This window comes from Pocillopora verrucosa, chromosome 2 (assembly GCF_036669915.1).
Source record: "Pocillopora verrucosa isolate sample1 chromosome 2, ASM3666991v2, whole genome shotgun sequence".
NCBI lineage: Eukaryota > Metazoa > Cnidaria > Anthozoa > Scleractinia > Pocilloporidae > Pocillopora > Pocillopora verrucosa.
The window spans coordinates 4,023,113-4,043,090 of NC_089313.1; the positions used below are offsets into that span (position 1 = coordinate 4,023,113).

Consider the following 19,978-nt stretch of genomic DNA (forward strand, 5'->3'; position numbering starts at 1 on the left):
GTGTAAGCCACCGGTCAGTTCCACCAATCTCTAGTTGTATACCACCCACCCCACCCCACCCCACCCCACCCCCCCCTTCCCGTAGAAAGGTGAAAGATCCTGGATCCGCCCCTAGAAGACATGAACATTTCTAAAAATACCAGCAGCTCTAACGTGCTAATACTTTTGTAGATATCAAGAAATCACAGCTTGTAGGTTATTTCAGTAGGTGGTGGGTCAATCAATTGTAAAAATCTGTCGGAATACATTTTCGAGGATCATCAAATAAATTAACTAGTTCTCTAACACAACGATAATTATTAATCATCTCGTCTTGAAAATGACGGCGAAGACTGTCACAAACAACTGTATAAGGCTGGGTACTGTTAGAGAATTAGACACATTGTAGCTACATTGCATCTCGACGTTCTTCAGAGCGGGGCACTTTTCCTTCTTTTTAAGACTCGTTTGGGTCTCAATGTGTGCGCATGTGCCGTTTACGATGCGAAATGCGCCTGCGTCATACACTCGGTTGCTAATGTGGCAGTTAAAGTTATAAAAGTAGGATTGACGGTACTCGCTCCAGTTCTCTATCACAAGCAGATAGAGATTAGTCCTAGGGAGAGCCGAGAGGAAAAACTTCCCGGATCTGCAAGGACCATCAACAGAGTCCGCAATGATGCCGTCAGGACCTACCAAATAAGACCGATGAAAGTCAATTCTCTTACTGATACGGGTCATAACAAGAGACGAAAAAAAAAGTAAAAACATAAAAATACAATGATGTTGAAAATCTATCACGATTCCAACGAGAGCATTCAAGCCGCTGACCTTCCGATTTCTCAGTCTGTAACTCTACTTACTAAACTATAAGGCGACCTCGTTGGCTGGCTGTTATAGCTTTCCTGAGCATCAGCATCAATACATGCGGAAGTTAATAATATACTAAGCTTACCCAGAACAGCATCGTCTGAAGTGTAGCCTACAACATCCTGAATGCAGCCGTACTCGTTTCTAAATGGAGGAATAGGCCCTCTGTTCTTGTAGTAGTCATCTTCCTGTTCAGGTGTTCTAACGATTCCTTCCAGTGTTACCTGAAAGATAAGTTATTGGCTCATCATGAAATATGGAAGTGTGAACGCACTAATGACATAAATGAGTATTGATTTTAACGTGTGGAATAGACTTTTCGAACCTAGGTTGTAAATATGGTTACCAGTCGTGGACATAACATGCGCAAGAAACACAGCAACACCATATATCTGGTATGGATGATTCAAGACGAATGTTTCAACTTTAACTAACGGGAAATGTCAAGGAATCTCGAGGCTGTTACTTCGTAAAGTTGATTTGAAAGAAGATGTTAGTCAGTGAATAACACAGGCATACCCGGAGGAAAAGAACTCATGGTGCTCACAATAGGAGTCGAACCTGCGACCATCAGATTAGCACTTCAGATGCTCTACCACTGAGCTGTTGGAGACATGTGGCAGACTAACCCTTTTAACTTGGTCCATGGGGAAAAACTTTCTGCATACTGATAGGATAGGAATGTCGATATGTGACACTTATGCGCAATGATGATGTAAATGAAGATGGTGAATTTTAAGTGAAAGAAGATGTAATCTTATTGATACAGTCAATTTAATGAAAATAAACAAGAATTCGCTGAGAACGAAAAGATCCTTACAGAATGTGGAGTGAAAAACTCGAAGCATTTGTCAATTCACTTAAATGGTCATTCGGAAAGCTTACTGATGGACTCCCAACCACAAAGAGACCTAAACAGTTGTAGCTCTTTTAAGGACACCGAAGTGGAATAAAACGGGTTAGTATGGACATACCTTTGGTGCATACGGGGAAACGCTGCAAATTCCCTGGAAATCAACTCGTTGGTTAGGGACAAAGAACTTATGCTTTGTGACCAAAAGTTTCATTACGTCACCCTCTTTACGTCCCAAGCTTACTCGTTCATATTCTCGCGCGTCTGTGGTACTCGCCAGAAGGAAGTCTGGATCGGTGACTAAATTAGCCAAGTTATCTACTAGGTAGCATCTAAGAGGAAAAAAAAAGTCGTGGTTTGGGACGTTGTTTTCTTCTCTGGATTGCAAGATAATTTAGTTTTATCAACTGAATTGGTACTGTAATTTGGCCACCGTTCAGAGTATCTATGGCTGACATTTCAAGCATTAGCCCTCCGTCATTTTCATTTGCATTACATACCTCGTTTGACACACGTGCTCGCCATCAGGACAAGTGTAGTTCATTCCACAGGATTTCTCCTCTCCTGAGCTGTCCAGCAGCCCGTACACTCGGCGATGGAAATCATTGTATAGGATATCTAAGGCTGTGACTGCTTCAACTCGATCCCCAGCGCATAGGGAACGATTCCCTTCATAAACACGACACTTGCCTGAAATACACTGAACATCCCTACAATATAAGGAAGGAAGTAGAAACAATAGACATGGACACTCTGACATGGCATGGTATGTCACACTATGACATCGCGTGGTATGTCACACTCTGACATCGCGTGGTATGTCACACTATGACATCGCATGGTATGTCACACTATGACATCGCATGGTATGTCACACTATGACATCGCATGGTATGTCACACTATGACATCGCATGGTATGTCACACTATGACATCGCATGGCATGCCACACAACAGAAGCTCCGGTTCTCTGTTATCAACAAACCTTACATGTGCATTATCATACCTTGAACACGCGCATCCTCCTGGAAGATTACTTGTGCCCCCGCAAGTTATATTAGACGTGTTTTGTGGCAAAGCCTGGAAAACTGCTTCTGAAATTGTGATCACCTTTCCAATACCATTGGCGTCCATGTAGGCATTAGACACAGCTGCTTTGGCTGGATTTACCAAGGCACGGTGATACCATGGCCGCCTGTGCGATTTTAAGGTCAGTTATAGATATTTTGTGTTCACAGACAATTAAAAAATATTTAAAAACCAACAGGCTTGAAAACGAAATAGGCTCTCCAATGGAAGGGAAAAGTTGGATTCCGAGAGGAGGAGGATTAAAATAAATGTCCAGCGCTGATAAACGTTTCACCCGTTGAAATTGTCATTTTCACTCTTGCCGAAGGAATTCTAAAATATGAACAACAGCAACAGTAAGGAATAATCGCAAGTTTTTGGTTTTGCCACTTTTCTAAAAATCTTTCCTGAGGTTAAAAAATCTATTCATATGAGCACTATTGCCACACTAACTGACTCAAAACCAATTTAAACGCAGATGCAGCCAGGCTTTATTCCTTGTAAGAACTCTTACTTGGTCGGGTCGAAGTTCTTTCGTGAGCGGTGGCCTGGGTAAGAACGGAAAATACCACTTCGTGTACCAATGTATGTCCAGGGAACATCTTTCAAAATCTCTCTCGACCGATTGTTCTTCCATATGTCCTCTATTAATGATGTAATCTCTACATCAGGTCTACAGCAGGGGAAAAAAGAGAAAAATAAAATAACAGTCGCACTTTCAGTACATTTTGGATCAGTAATCCAGAAACTGCATTCGAAAAACAAATTTAACTGCGTTGAGTTCCATCCTCTATTGGAAGATCGCCGACGAGTTGGTGCGAGAAGTAGACCACCGGACAAATGTATGAGTTACAGACCAGAACAGCACTTAATAAATCTTAAAAGAAATGAATAAAATGAACTGCCTTTAAGATAACCTCTGTCGATGGTTTCATATTCTGTTCATCTCGGATGCTGGCGATAAATCGTTAGCACTGTGTCCTGCATACACACTCATGCTGAACACCACAAATGTTGACTCTTGAGGGAGTTCGAATAAAATTTCTCGTCTTTTCTACATAACTTCAATTACACCAACGCTAATGCAAGATAACAGAAAAATTTTCAATTGAGTGTCGGAAGTCATCCGGGATTGTTTGGGTTTCTATGATTGGTACAGAAAACTCGCACCACTTTCCAAATCAATCCCATTCAAAACTAAAACCAAACGCGATTTGGCCAACCGTGTTTTCCCGCGGTTCGGACAGTTGGCTCGTTCTAAATTTGAGTTCTCATTGGCTCATCGATATTTTCTTTCGCTCCGATTGGCCGTTTCGATTTCTTTGACTTTGGCTCTGCGACACTCAATCGAAGGCCCTTCCACGAACTGTGTTTTTATCGTACCTAACAGAAGCCCGAAATCGTCCATGTGGACAACCACTGTTATCTCCCTCCCCGTTCAGAAAACGATGTGCTTCGATGGTGATATCGCTGTTATTTTCCCTGAAGAGGAAGTTGTTTGGGTTACAGTAAGTCTTGGGGCTCAGCATCACAGTGGACACGTTAAAAGTCAAGGGTAAATCAGGGAAGAAAGACACGTTGTACTCAACATTGAGATCTTCGTACAAATTTCCCAAAACCTGCAGGAGAAGAGAAATAATCAATTTAACCCGTTAACTCCCAAGATCTCATTAGAAATTCTCTTTACTGGCTGCTATAAAATTCTTCTGATGTTACTTCTGAGAATTTGGTCTTGGATCAACTAATCCCCTAATTGATACTTTTCTTGATTCTTGCCACTTGTCTTCTTGGTGTAGTATTGATATTGTAAAGAGAAATTCTGTCTTGGTCACTCATGGGAGTTAATGGTCAACAAATAGATTCCATGTTGCCGAGCGTCTGTTCGATAGTAGATCACAGATGACGTAAAAATGTGATAGGGATTAATGAAGGAAAATGTTCCTAACCCTTTACCTTCCAAGATCTTGTTAGTAATTCTCTTTACTGTCTGACATACAATTCTTATGATGTCAATTTGGAGAATTTGGTATTGGATCAACTGATAATCCCATGATTAATATTTTACTTTATTCTCATCACTCGTCTGCTTGATATTGCATCGATATCGTAAGGAGAAACTCTTTCTTGGTCACTTATGGGAGGTAAAGGGCTAATGGTGACGACACCTAATAATCTGTCCTTCATTAGCTCATAAATAAGAACGAATCATAACGCGTGTATAATTCAATTTATCGTATAAAACATTACTGACACGGGGAAGGGTACAATCTTCAACAAAAATGGGGGAGGACATTGTTGTTAGGCGATGAAAAATGGGGAGGGGGAGGGTTGGTCTGCCGAAAGTTTGACTAAAGATTGCGCTCAGTTCGTCTGCTTGCGTAAAGAGAAAGTAACAGCTTCAACTGTCGAAATAAAATGAACTAAAATTTTAAGCAAACACCAGAGTTTGAGGACTGAGCATGGATGTAGAACTAACAAACAAAACACGTATTGGCCACGTATGGAATTCCAAGGACAACTATCACTGTCCAGAACAGGACCTTGATTGCTGTAAGCCTCACCGGCGTATTGAATACATAACCCCTTCCGAAAATTTTTGAATTAACAGTCGAAGTTGATGTACTAATACATATTCCTTACCTGTCTCACTTCAGGGGAGTTATAGGACAAAATGTTGGCGTAATAATTGACAGGAATTTTCATCCCACGCGGCGGTGATGCTGGTCTACGGTAATTCTTATCCGAGTCTGCGAGATTGAAGGCAAAAACGTACTCGGAGTCCTTGATTGACGTGTAGTAATAAGTGGAGGGTAGAGTAACGAGCATTACTCCATCTTGAAAATCTCCTTTTGGAATGCTTCTAATGGCGTTTTCGATTCTAAGAGAGCCAGTTTCGCCATCCATCATGCCTTTGGCGACTGTGTCAAACTCCGCCGGTTTACCATTGCGCTGTTCGAGGGTGCTGATTGGAATGAAGATTGGATCATCCACAAGCTGTGTGAGGAAAGCAAAACACCGAATCAAAGCACAACGTTTAACTGTCACATAAAAAGCTAAAGAGCTGTTCACTCCAAAAAACCGGCGTTAATGGGGGAATTAAAAAGTAGGGTTACGAGAAAAGACTTCCAAAAAGTTACCAGTTTTGGAATAGCTATAAAATACTTGCTATAAAATACTTGCACCGTACTATCACCGCTACGTTGAATTTGCCTGGTGCGAAAAGATTTCCGACGCAGGTCAGATTCATGTTTTAACGAGATACTTTTTAAAGCGACGAGATTTTCAGTGCAGCACTGTAAGCAACGTGTGACCCCAGGCTCCTGCTCGACAAATATGACAATTATTGTTCACGTGACTTCTTGCGATTATCAAAAGAGCAATCTGATGTTGTGTTGCAGTAAGAGAGAACGGCGAGGCTGCTACAGAAGCAATTCCCACAAAATTTTGCCAGATTTGGAATAGCTACATTAAAATGGTCTTGTGCGACATGCTTAAAGACAAATTGGCCTGAGTTTCATCACGAAGCAAGCTTTTCGCCGTAGCGCACGCAATGGTAACGTAGCGTTACGAACATACATTAAAAACTACACGATATCGTTTCCTCTTCTCATTCAAAGGCCGACTGTCTCAAAGGTACCTAGAGATAATTTCAGGGTTAAAAAAAATTTGGTGCTTTATTTTTTGTGTGTAGGAAGCAAATATTGCTTTTGTTCTCTTAACTACGATTAAATTTTTGTAGAATTTTATCCTGCCGTCAAGCTAAGTTGAAAGAAAAAAATTATGAATAATAAAATTTTCTGTAAAGTTACAAGAATATTAAAAAAATTTCCTTGAACTCGAGCTTAGCAAATGTGTTTTGAAAACCCGGCCGATTAAGTCAACTATTGAACAAAAAGTTGGATATATTTGTTTCCAGGCGGCTTCACGCGCTGTTATGTCCTCAATTGGCATAAAGATGTCTTTGCTATGTTGAGGTTAAATACGCATCATAGGTTTCGAAGATAAAAGAAATGGCCATAGGATGTCGACTAATATAACGTTCACCGCAGATACGCTGTAGGGGAACCATTGAGCTTTTTAAGATGTCGGTGGCTTTCAATTTTCCGGAAGAACTCCCACTAAGTGAGCAAGCTAATGATCTATCGTTCTAGCCTTACGTACCTTAGCATAAAACCCTGGTGCCCCACCATTCAATTAAATAATAGCGCGCTGCAAATTTTTGCAATTGAAAAATTGGTGTGGCCATCTTTAAATGAAAGCTTTTGACCACTATTTATGAAGTTTTTGCAACGTTTAACACAAATACACGTCTACTTATTCCTTCCAATGCATTGAGTTTATCACTCAATATCGTTGTTTACTTGCGTGAAAGAGAAACGGGAAAAAAAAACCTTCTAAAGTTCCCTCGTTCCTAATATGTGACTTGATGGCTCAGTCGGTAGTGGTGCTCAACAAGTAACCGGGAGGCATGGGTTCGAATCTCGTTGAAGCCGGTGTTTTTTTTCTTTCAGGCTTATTTCCTACAACTGTCTGCTTATCAGCGAGGATCATGGCTTTATTTGACAAATTCAAATAAAATCTCCTTCTTGAAAGATAAGTCTCCTCAATTTGAACAGAGAAAATACAGATGTTCAAATAACACTTTCCCTGTTTGTTTTAATACAAGCAGCTGCTTGCACTTTCACAAACATAAACCAATTTTAGGATAAAAGAAAGTTGTGATCCCGCCTTCCAAATAAGGAATATGTAATGAGAATGTGGTAGCACATTGAAAATTTGACCGCTGCTTCAATATTAATGACCAATTTGGTGAACTACCTTTGTGACTTCCTAAGCCTTTTGTAAACTATTCAAAACTAAGTGCAAAATGTATGAAATGAGATTGAATACAAATTGATTAGCAGAGTACTAATACAGCGAGGGTGAAAATAACCGAGGTAAACAAAAACCCTACCATAGAATTTCTATCAAGTTGAGCGCACTTTAAACGAATGGGAAATCTTGGATATTATTCATCTATCATCGCACCCCGCAAACAGTTTTGAAAATATTTTCTTTTTTTCTACAGTTACCCGGTCTTGGCTTGCTCTACAATTTCCTCTTTGGGAACACAAGATCATACTCAAGCCGCAGATAGTTAATTAAATTTTCTTTTTAAAGAGCATTTTCATGCAGCATTACACGTGCGTAAGCGCAGAAGCTCTTAATATATTCCGTGCACACATAAACATTTGTGAATTTTATTGCAAGCTGCAAGCTGTTGGACGAAAAAATAGATTAACATGTAAACCGGTATTCCAAACAATAACTATAGGAAATTTGAGTTTCTATTTTTTCTATTTTTCTATATTACGTCGAGGGAAATGATATTTGCTACCGGTTCGAGAGTAATTGAAAAATTTTAAACTCATTCTGGTCAAAAGAGTACCACACTTCAATAAAAATAGTGAATAATTTAGAAGAGCATTTGACAGCCTCAAGGGTTAAAACTACTCAAACGGAAGACAATTGGGCAACGAGGATTAAGCCAATTAGAATCTGAATCGGCAGGCACAAGGGGTAACTAAGTGAGATAAATTGTGAAAAGAAAACCTTAATGTTGCGGGCATACAAAGATCTTTATTCAACATAAGGTAGGAAGGCCGGAACGAAAAGACGAGAATAAGCGCAGAAGAATGCCGCTCTCTCGCAACAACCCAAGACGAATGAATAAGGCATTAAATTGAAGACAATGACAGGAAATTCCACAAACGATGATTCTAACTTATCTGTAGAAATTATCTTGTACATAATGCCGATCACTGGAATCATCGCCAACACATTCGCCATTCTTTCCTCTGCTAGACTGCTTCAGCTACAACCGCTTAGCCCTAATGTCTTCGTGCTTGGATTATCATGCATCGACCTGATCTCCATCACATTTTTTTGTGTTCCATCTTGGTTATTCCACATCAAAGGCGAATGGGTTGGCGGGAAGAAACTTTGCGATTTCCAGGGATTTGTCTTCCTATTTTCGACGCTTTGTTCAGCGTTCTTAGCAACTTTAATGGCGGTCGATCGCTGCATAGCCGTCACCAAACCATTTTTTCATCGCAAAACAATGACAGTAAACAAGGCAAAAGTGCTACTGTCAGGAGCTATAGCAGCGTCCTTGTTCGTCGCGTTTTTTCCCATCTTGAAATTTGGAAGCTTTATGAGAAGCTCAAGTGGCTCTTTTTGTACTTTAAACTGGTTTCCGAAAAACGCGCTTGACCGCACGTTCTGTGCGTTTTACGCAGTTCTCGGTGGTCTACCTGCGACCGTAGTCCTATTTTGTAACATAACAGTCATCTGGGAACTGTTTAGAAACAGGAAACGCCGGGTATCGGTGACGAACATGATTCTTCCTGGAGCACGACGGATGGCACAGTTTAGAAACATCGAACGAGAGGACACCGAAATACAGTTCTCAAGAACGATGGTACTAATTTCTGTAGTGTATCTCTTTGGCTGGATTCCATTCATGGTAAGAAATTATTGCCTTTCAATTTATCTAGTTGAAGTATCTTGAGCAGAGTGTCGAATCCCCCAAAAAGTTTGATGTACCTCACAATCATAAGGCCCCAAAAACCTTTCAAATAATATGCCCTCAAGGTATGAAAATGTATAAGATTAAGTTAAAAAGGTAAAGATCGGCTAGGTGAGCGATATATTGACTACCGGTTATTACGGTATTTTTTTTAAAAAGGAAAAAAATAATAGAATATTTCTTAACAATAGTTTTCGATGAACGGCCAGACAAGTAATATTTACAACCCGATTAAATATGTTCTGATCTTTGTTTACTTTGAATTCTTCAAAAAAAACCTTATAAATTCGTGCTATTATCAATTTGATTACTCCAAAATTGACTGAGAAAAAAAGGTGTTTGAAAAGGATTAGGCGAGCTTAAAATTTCGTTTGGAAGCTGTCCATGTCAAAAGGCCTGCGAAGCAACGCACAAAAATAACGTTATGGCTTTTGGAAAAAAAACAAAAACAAAGAAAAACAAAGCAGAGATCGAATATCTTCTGTTAACTTATGAAATATTGACATTTACCTAGGACTGACAGAAGGAACACCACTGTCATTGAAGAATTCTTGATAAGTTTTAAACGTCTCTATTATTCAATCGGCTCGATCAATCAGCATTCAATTTTCTAGACTTTCTTTAAATTTAAAAACAGAAAAACATATGCGAATAGATTCATGACCACGTACTAGCAAACCTTATGTTCGCATGACGTAACGTTTCAATGGCAACCACGTTTGGATTGACAAATTGGCCAAATTAAAAACCCCTTGTAAATCCGCTTTTGGTTCGAAAGCATTGATGGTAGGTTTTTTCCCTGCCAAAAATATCCTCCCATTACGATTACTAACTTGTAAGCCAAATTCATTTCAATGAATGATCGGACGCTGAATTTTTTTGCCACTTTTCGCTTCATAGCGCCAAAAATTAATTCACACTACCGGATGAAATAATTTCTTTTTGTTTACTTTCAAGATTTTTAAATATTCTGCCTGAATGTTTAACTTTAATTTAGATTTGATCACTCCAGAATTTTTTTATGAAAAAAAAGACGTCCAGTTCACCGAACGTTGAAAGAGAAACTGAAAATATTGGGGTAATAAAACTTGCTCATGACGATAAAAGCGTTCGCGATCAAATCGATTCTTTTTTCAACCAAAACCTTTTTTTAACTCTAATACTAACTCTACAAAGATTGGTGAGAGAGGAAGACTTGTTTCGTGAACCCGTTAGGAAAATTTTCAAGTCTGTACCTTTGGAGTCCGTCGGAGCAATCGGCATCGTATCAAAATCAAAATCAATCGTGAAGACAATCTTGTCAACTCAAAGGTAAACTTATGTCTGCAAGAAATGAGGTTTCCTGGATAACTAGGTTTCGAAAGCTCACTCGAATTAGTCACATAATTAATTCCTTTTATATCTTCCTTTTCTTCGAGAGAACTGATAAGTAGTACTAAAAACGTCGATTCAATGGAATTCTCATGAGCTCTCTTCATTCTGAACAGTTCAGGAATCACCCCCTATGGTCGGGTCTGCCGAAGAACATTATTTGCTTTTCATCCACCAATATTTCCGACCTCTACGCCTGGTTTTGACTGATTGTGTGATAAATAATAACAGAGAATAACAGAGCCCAGAAGCATGTATAACTCTTCAACGAACTTATTTTATTCTTAGCCAATCAGATGATTAAAACAGACCAATGTGAACACCCTCGTTCGCAAAATTTCCCGCGCTTTTTCATCGAAAACCAAGCTTTGCTGCAAATCGTGATTGGTTCGCTGCACGATTCATCATCACCGTGATTGGTCTTAAGTCAGCCTCCGTTTTAGTCTCATGAAAGCCATCTAGAACCCTAGAATACTGGTCATTTCTGAAAATCCGCCTTAATTTTTCAGGTCCGTCTAATAGGGAACGCTTTTTACCACTGGAAAAACAGCACTGCAGATCTTCTTGTCTGCTCGTTTCTTCTGCTAAACTTCATCGCTGACCCTTTTATGTATGTCCTTACACGAAAACAATATCGTCAAGTACTTAAGATGATGTTATTGTGTCGATGCAAAGGAAGGCTAAACAATCGTGTTTTTCCCATCACCGGTAACAGGTAAGAAAACTTCCAGTTGAAGGAACTGACTAACACAGCGGTCAAACGTAGTGCATGCGCAAAGGGGATCAATTTTGGCTGACTGCGCGCCAATTTCCCGCGCAAAATTTCATAAGAAAACAGAAGACACAACCGCTGTCACGCTAAACGTGCGAAAAAATCATTGATACGTTCATATAAATTTGTAAAGGGAAACACAAGTTGGAAAAAGGAAAACTCGAGACTTTTTGCGGCTAACAAGGAGGATTTTTTTTTTTAGTTGATGATCATTTCCTTTTTTTTCTTGACCTTAATGTATGATTAAGAGGCGATACTTCAGAGAGAAATCAGATGGCAGTCAATCTTAGAGGCTCAACCTTTCAGCTCATCTTCTCGAAGCGGTTAACTACTAACAACAGATAAAAGTTGATGGTAATATAATATTTCTGCCCCAGAGTGTGTGCTATTCGAAAAATTCCACGATTTGTCCGAATCATGCGCTAACATAGCCCGAAATCATCGGTTTATAACGCCGAGCAAAAAGATTCAAGTTGAGAGGCTAGTCTCAGAACCGCTTGATCGAATTATGACGAACCTCACTTCAATTTGTACAAAAGCAAACTAACCCTACCCCAGACGTTATGCCATTCAGGTAAAGGTTTTCCCTCACACTTATCCAAGTTTCGCTCACAAAAAAATTCGGAGCAGACTTAACAAACATTCTAGAATTGAGAGAAGAGAACCTAGATAGGTCTCGCTTCTTTTTCTTTTTTGCGATGAAAAGTTGTAGACATTCTCTTTGCATCATACGAATCTTTCCCCGACTCTTTCGGGGTATTTGTATACGTTCAACTGCTAAAGGTGATATGTTTCAATATTTGCCCTCTTATTTCAGTAAAAATCCCAGCATATCATCAGCGAGTCTGCAAGCCCTTTGTTTCTCAGCGAATGAACAGCAGCTGAAACAACTACGGGAGATATTGAAGAGTGCCTCACCACATCCATCCAGAATGGAAGACAGAGATAAACAGAAAGACAAGACCAGTTGTCTTGAATCCACTCAGCCGCTAGGAAATACAGGAAACCTTCCTCAACAAACCGAATGCTTCTAGCGTGGTTGTTCCCTTACCTCAGTGCTTGGTCGCAAAAGCGGGTGAAAAATTGTCTCTCCTCCCTCATTCACCAGAAAAGCGTACACCGATCCCCACTGGTCGTTCAACAGGATGTTCTCAATCTCTTCCAGTGTGGCATCAATTCCAACCACACCTATAGTCCTAGGATGAGACAATAATAACTCGACTTAAATCCTTGATTCAAAAAAAGGCAGCGAGATGAGTCCCAGATAAAATCAGAGACAATCCGTTTGGAGAGCTGAAACCATGATTTCTTCCTATTCCAACGTGGTACGCGTTCAGAAATTGAAACTGACTTCGGAAGTAATGGAGCGTACTTCGGTACGCCCGGCTTCGGCTTGTGCTATTTCGAAATTTCGAAAACTTAACAAAGATCTTGTTTGCAGTTGCTTGTTTGATTATCTGCTTGCTTGCTCGTTTGAGATAGAACTTTGAAAAGACATAGAGAACAAATTTGAACTTTTGCTAGTTTGAAGCCTACAGTAGGCTAGCAAGACTTGCCAAGTATGACCTAACCGGGCGTGACAAAGCCAAAAGTGACTGGCTTTGCGTGACCCAATAGGCCGTGACCAAGCCAAAAATAACTCAGCGATGCGTCATTGAAATTGTTGAGAAAAGTAGGAAATTCTAATAAAAATAATAAAAAAAAAATTAATAAAGTACAGTTCTATTCATAGAAAACTTTGTTCGTAACCGCTCGTAACTGCACAAGCGCAAACCAAGCGTAACTCACTTATTCGTGACTTTGCTGATGACCGGTATTGCCACCGTGACCATGAGTCCCAGGCCCGACGCGTCCAGATAAGGAGACGTCCACGTGACATTACTAATGCTTATTGTATTTGACGCCAAGAAGCTGTAGTAATCCTGCATTTGTGATATGATGTTCTCTTCGTCTGTTAGCTTCTTCATGAAGCCCTCATTATCGCAAGCAAGCTTTCCTGGGAATTCTTCGCCATCGTCTGCGGTCAAATACGAAAAGATCCGAGTCTTGAACAAAACAAAAGAAAAGACCATCAGGTGACAAAGTTAATTCAAATCTCATATGAAATCAAGAAATTCAGAAGGAACAGAAATGCCATAGGGAAATGCTACATAAGCAAACAGAGACGATTAAAACAGACTGCATCAAGGAAAATTGCGTGACATGCCTTAAAAAAGTGTAAGCTCACAACCATTTTTGATGCCAACTAAAGAATTTTAAAATTAGATTCAAAACTTAGTACCAAACCCGTCCAACAAATTTCTTACCCTGGGAATCATATATCTATTCTTAGCCAGTACTTCATCCCACACATCATTCCAGTCATATTTGCATATCTGCCCTGGAACGTAACCGCTCCTGGTGTAGTAACCTGGGCCACAGCGTACAGGGTCCCCATCATTATCCACTCCATCTGTAGCGAAAACAATGATGCTCTGGCAGCCGGTTCTGGCTGCTCCTTGCAGCAATTCGAATGCCAACTTGAAAGATTTTCTGTTGAAGGAACGCGTGAAACTATTGTGAGATACTTTGTTGTGACCGAAAAGTTTCCAAAACAGCCATAGAATATGACCTCTCTTGAGAATAAACCATATAAAAGGCGCTTTTCCCTCAATGATTTTCCTTTGCATCAAAAAATGGAAATAACGATGTATTAAACCTCAAGTAGTGATTAACATGTAGCATCTCCCTATAATATCCATAAATCATCGAGCAAACAGGTAATGAGAATATTCAAACTTATCAGGTAGAGGTTGTCATCTTGATCCAACACCAATTCTCGTAACCAATTTACACGGAAAAGTGTAGCAGCTAGAGGGGAGAATTGAAAATCAGATCTTGGGTGTTTTAGGATTAACTTGAGCCTTCCCTCTGATATGATATCTCATATGTTCACATCTGAGAAGCAACAGCACACAGCGCAAAGCAACGTGCGTTTCAACTATGCGTCTGGCAAACTACCCATCGTTCCAAATCTGCGCGCAACGTAAAATCACATGCCATGCAAAAGTGTCCATGGAGCTGTGTTAAATTAAACACTGACCGTCGCTAACATGACAGTCGCTTGAAAATCATGGCGCGGAAGGCCTACGAATATCCGTATTTGTCTCAAAAAGCAAATAAAAAAAAAAACAAATAATACACATATTATTTACCAGGCAGGAGCTCCGTACAGGAAAAACCTGTGCACGAGGTCTTAACCCTTTATACCCTAACATCAACATGCACATTCTCCATACTGTTCTCTATATGTTTCCTCTGGTGCTGACAAGGAGAATTTGGTTAGCAATGTAGAGCTTCTTTAGTTGGTGATCAGTTCATTTATTCTCATGACCTTCATATTTGATTCAGGGGTGACATTGTAAGGAGAAATTAGACGCTAGTCACTTTTAGGAGTTAAAAGGTTAAGGACCGAACGGCTTTCTTCGCGGGACACGCTTACGCCAACATGTTCGAAACTAAATATTCCGAGACCGATTCCGAGAGCACCTTAGCGACGTGGAAAGAAATGACAAGGACGCATCCAAACCAGTCGCTAGACACATTAATCTCTCTATGGCATATGGCAGTTTGCAGCCTTTCCCTGCATCTAGGCAGTTCGGAAAGCCGCAAAACTCTAGAGCAAAAATTTATCTTCCAAATTGGCACTCTTAATCGACACGGTATCAACAAGCGCTTCTCATCCAACTTATTTATTCTTGTTTTCCCGTCACCATATTCCAACCAATAGCGTAGCTCCATTTTCTGTTCCATGTTAAACTCTTTACGGTGGCCAATTTCCGTTATCAACTCAGTTGATAACACTAAATTACCCTGCTATACTCTCCCACCCACGAAGCGCCACAGTTTCTTTAGAAACTTACCCCTTTTATTCGAAACTAAACAGGTTAGCTTTCACTACGGTTTTCTATGGACTTGTGCATGGGTCATTTGGAAAGTAAATACTTTGACTGCTTCATTAGTTCTGAAGATCTGAAGCGCCGGCTATCTTACTTGAGTTCACTTGTTCCACCAGCCCTCAGGTTATCAATCTTTTCAATTAAGTCCTTCCGGTGAGAAGTGGACGCCGGTACCAGTCGATTTTGTTGGCAGCTAAGTACTTCTGTCTTGTACTCAAACCACCTGAAAAGACATTGACCTTGAGTGCCTATGCTTCTACAGGCATGTAGGTATTACTCCTTCCTCTTTCAGTATCTTATATTAGTTTACTTCATCTCTCTTCTGGTTGCTATGAATTTTCCTCAAACCAGCCAGGACCAAGATATGCAGAATGCTACTTTAAGATATGCAAAAATTTGTAAAGGGTCTCATGCATAAAAGAGATGCAATCAATACTTCCTCCATCTCACCTACCTCTGCCACCTAATTTTCCACATTTATCAGTTCAGAGAGTTGTTTGAAAAATCTACTCACTTTCCTACTTCATCCCAGTGACTCTCGTGTCCACAGATAACATTGACATAATCTTGTTTAGTCAGGGTGTTCAATACTGTCTTTGCTACTTGTTTGGCCATGTGAAATTTCTTTCCTGCCATGGACAAGCTGCAATCCAGGATAATGACGATGTCCTTAGGGCCTGACGTGGCACCAATATACCACGGCCTCAATCTGGGGTCATAATCTATGTGGAACCCAGCAAAGTTTAAGGACCATTCTCGAGTTGGGTACGTTCTGACGAAGCCCTCTATTGAACCAAAATTCTGCCACCTGCCAAACACAATGCCAGGATATTTTCAAATTTACATGTGGGTTGCAGTAAAAGTAAAAATAACAATAAAATAATTTTAACAAAGAAGTAGATATTTAATAAAATAAGTTGCTGGCAGCTCTGCACAGATTTGAGGGAAGAACCCAAACATCTTTCTTAGACAAATGATATGATAAGATATTTATCACTGAGGGTAACACTAAACTTGTGGCCCTCAATTTCAAACAAATTGGAAACAAACATTATAAATAAACATAAACAAAGCATCTTTCCCTTTACAAAAAAAATAAAACTCTCACAGATTTGGATGTATTGGACCTTTAACCCTTTAACTCCCAAGATCTGATTGTAAATTCTCCCCTCTAGCTGCTTCTCCTTTCCTAGTGAATTAGTCATGGGAATTTGGTGTAGATCAAGACAACAAGTTCTTCCTAATAGGTTTAAGTATTCTTATTACCTGTTTGCTGAATAATTTATTTGCATGGAGGTACATGTCTATCTCTTCTGGTAGTTAAAGGGTTAAGATAGCCTTTTACTGACTTAAATAGCTGTATAGCTAATAGTATAAAACCACACAACAAACACACCTTAATTCTGGATCACTTTTTGAATTTTCCTTAAACACATTATCCAGAAGTGATGACCAAAACACAGCTTCAATCAGCTTGGGGTTCCTTCTGGCAACCTGATCAGATATCTTCACAGAGCTCCTGCTTTTACTCACTTTCTGCTTAAATAACCTACGAGTTAAATGGTTGGTTTAAGATTTAGTTACCAGTAGTAATCTATACTTGAGATTCAATGTTTGAAAAGGATAGGTGACAAATTTATATCCTATTAACCCTTGCCAGTTCTCCAGATTCTTGGTAAAAAGAGGCATCATTTTTAGGGAAGTTTAAGCCACAAAGAAGCAGAGGACTTTCTTCCATTTGGAGTGAAGAAACTTAAGGGGTAAATGTTTGTAAAGAAATGGAATTGGCAGTGCCTTTGAAAAACTATCTACCACTTTCCCTCCCAAGGTTGATCAAATAGGAATTTTTCCTTACAATATCAACAAATTTTAAAATTAATTGGGTGATAAGAAAAAAGAAAAATGTCAAATAGAAATTATGGTTTGATTTAACACCAAACTCTCCAGGCTGAATCACAATTTTTAATTGACAGCTTATGATATGGAAAATTCATATGTACATCTTGGGATTGACAGGGTCAATACAGGTTTCACTGTTCATAAATTTGGGACAAGGAAGCAATGGAATTGAGGAGTGTACTTTGCAGCCTCTATCATAATTTGAATCCTTCAATATCAGCATAAGTACCCAGAAGCTATATTCCTCACAACCTTTGTTTACCATAAAATTAACTTCATTTCAATACTGGCTAACTAACAATAAGTAAATTTCAAGAAATATTAGACCATCCCAAAATAAATTGTGTTGAACAATGCATCTAAAGCTTAGAATGAGCTTTTGAGAGGGAGTACCTAACACTTGATGTGCTTCGCTTCCCAAATATTAAGGGCTTTGCCACTATTGAGGACACACTGGTCAGATTGCAGTAGTTACTTACGTATTGAATTCCAGATCTTTAGGCAGAGTATCTACAAGATCTGAGTCAGAGTAGAATTTGTCACCAAGCTCTTGTAGAGTTGACACCTTTGCCATTTTTTGTAGAGTTTCATTGGTGTAAAATTCATCATGAAGTCTAGCAACTTCTTCTGCAACTTTCTACCATAGTTGAAAATAATTGCAAAGGGAAATTGTTACATTTATAAATTGTTAAGGTTTACAACTTTCTGTTAAGTACATGTTGGTCCATTAAAAACAATTTTGCTTTTTTTTTCCTCAATTTGCATTCTTCCCACAACTAGCCTTTACTCATCAATTTTGTTCCAACATAATGAATGTGCATGTTGAAATACATTTGTTACTAGTAATTTGTTTTGCTGACAATTTGGATTTTTTGATCTTGATCCATCATCTGAAGGATGATCCTCCAAACCAAAAAATATAGATTTTCCAAGCAGGGTTATGCAGGGAATCTACTTTCATATGACAAATGCTGCCCTGTTTGCGCTTTGATTCAAAAACAAAAAACAAAGAGACCCATACATGGGCTGTACTCAGTGGCTTTACTCACTGTACAGCCCCACAAGCTGAAAGCTAAAATAGAAAAGAGGGTCCTACATGAATAATAAAATGCTTAGTGACTAAATTGGTCCAGCTGGGAGAATAAATATTTGGTTCTCACTCATGGAGCATGGACCTTGCTGTACTCTGTCTGTATGTTATGATCTCAAGATGAATAATTTCCTTGTGGGACAACATTTTTTTAAAAGCAGTATTTGTATGTTAAAACTCCTAGACATCAGCCATATTTTTTTTTTTAAGAAAAAAAGAATCCCAAAATTGCCTCAGGCAGCTGTCCGGAGATTTCTATCAATGTACTCAAAATAGCCAGATAAGATAGGTGACCTTTGCATAATTTAAATTAATTAAATTCAGCTAAAAATGGAACAGAAGAGAATTAGCGACGAAAAAATAACAACAGTACGAAAAAATAACGAACCTAACATCAACGCAACGGTAGTCCAAACAAATGTGAAGAACAAAAACAACAATTGTGACAGATTTCAGCATTTTTTGCTGAATATTTCATAATCATAACAGTTGGTTTTGGGAGAGAGCTTCATATGAGCAATTCACTGATCAAGTTTAAATTTTAATCGCGGCCTCAATGCCGCAATAAAAAATTATTCTTACATACCCTGGCCGCATTTTCCTTTTTAACGAAGTAGTTTCCTAGCCGTGATTTCACAGAGTTCACAGTATCGAATCCACTTTTTTCTTCCACTGTGTAATTTGCGTTGTCGTACAACTTCTGTAGCTCACGCGTTTTTAGGCCTTCCTCGGCAAGTTTTAGGAGATAGCTCTCCACTAGCGCAGACCAGTTCTTCACAATATCATTATTTAGACGTTCTCCGACAACAAGCAAAGGTAGTTCGTAGGTAACCGCGAAAAATAATACCAAAACGCTGGTGTAATTGATCCTCATGGTTCTTGAGTTAAAACGCGCGGCATCCGAGATTGGAGGGAGTCCACTTCACCACCGGAAGAATTTCTAAAATGCCCTCATAAAAGGAATTGTTAAAATAAAGCAAGGGTAAAATCCAAAATAAATCCAACGCGATCCTTTTTCGTCAACACAGATGTTCCAAGATTTAAATAATACTGCTCCCAATCGAGCGTAACAGTGAACTGTTGATGTTGCGGGTGATTAACTGTAGAAATAATCTGATTTTGAGACAAAATCTCCCCAGTGATTCTCTTTCAAGACGTGAACTGCGAGAATAATACCACGGAGCGCAGAGGCCAAGGTTAATCAACTCCGCAAGTCCAAAGGAAGGCACAAACACAACCGCCTGAATGTGCAAATATACAAATGTAGATTACTGCGTGACACCTGAAACCAGGGAAGGTCACGAGACCGAAGATAAGCCTCAGAGGTCCCCAGCTGGGAACGAAGGTGGGCAAAGCGAGAGGCCACCTTGATTTTTAAGATGCAGAAATGTTGATCTCGCAAAAATTCTTAACTTTCCTTTATTGTTTTTCAAATTTGATGCCTTGCAAGATAAGTACTGCAATATATAGTTGAAAAACAAATGCAACTGAAATTTTATAACCTCTTGACAAACATCATTTATGAGATACGTTTTCGTTCGTGCCATAAATTCTGCCTTCTGCTCATATG

At 39.3% G+C, this 19,978-nt stretch overlaps 2 protein-coding genes across 2 annotated transcripts; one reads left to right on the forward strand and one right to left on the reverse strand.

Moving 5' to 3' along the window:
• Positions 1–62: 62 nt before the first annotated feature.
• LOC131792705 (voltage-dependent calcium channel subunit alpha-2/delta-1) lies at positions 63–19,676 on the reverse strand. The gene is made up of 16 exons (XM_059110122.2): positions 18,995–19,676; positions 17,798–17,955; positions 16,816–16,968; positions 15,934–16,227; positions 15,514–15,642; positions 13,788–14,013; positions 13,270–13,526; positions 12,533–12,677; positions 5,411–5,764; positions 4,154–4,389; positions 3,285–3,443; positions 2,709–2,897; positions 2,203–2,412; positions 1,824–2,034; positions 935–1,073; positions 63–671 (listed from the first exon to the last, which is right to left on the reverse strand). Exons 1-16 carry the CDS (start codon positions 19,280–19,282, stop codon positions 304–306), a joined length of 3,516 nt encoding a protein of 1,171 aa, XP_058966105.2. The 5' UTR covers positions 19,283–19,676; the 3' UTR covers positions 63–303.
• LOC131792706 (prostaglandin F2-alpha receptor) lies at positions 8,373–12,539 on the forward strand. The gene is made up of 3 exons (XM_059110123.2): positions 8,373–9,275; positions 11,219–11,424; positions 12,299–12,539. Exons 1-3 carry the CDS (start codon positions 8,502–8,504, stop codon positions 12,513–12,515), a joined length of 1,197 nt encoding a protein of 398 aa, XP_058966106.2. The 5' UTR covers positions 8,373–8,501; the 3' UTR covers positions 12,516–12,539.
• Positions 19,677–19,978: the final 302 nt, after the last annotated feature.

What these genes read in the sequence shown, in the direction of transcription:
- LOC131792706 (XM_059110123.2), top strand. Translation starts at nt 8,502, where the DNA reads ATGACAGGAAATTCCACAAACGATGATTCTAACTTATCTGTAGAAATT. An exon ending in TTGGCTGGATTCCATTCATG is followed by an intron (nt 9,276 to 11,218) that starts GTAAGAAATTAT and finishes TTAATTTTTCAG; the next exon opens with GTCCGTCTAATAGGGAACGC. An exon ending in TTTCCCATCACCGGTAACAG is followed by an intron (nt 11,425 to 12,298) that starts GTAAGAAAACTT and finishes CTCTTATTTCAG; the next exon opens with TAAAAATCCCAGCATATCAT.
- LOC131792705 (XM_059110122.2), bottom strand. Translation starts at nt 19,282, where the DNA reads ATGAGGATCAATTACACCAGCGTTTTGGTATTATTTTTCGCGGTTACC. An exon ending in TTTTGCGACCAAGCACTGAG is followed by an intron (nt 5,765 to 12,532) that starts GTAAGGGAACAA and finishes TTCCTCACACAG; the next exon opens with CTTGTGGATGATCCAATCTT. An exon ending in ACTCCCCTGAAGTGAGACAG is followed by an intron (nt 4,390 to 5,410) that starts GTAAGGAATATG and finishes CTTCTCCTGCAG; the next exon opens with GTTTTGGGAAATTTGTACGA.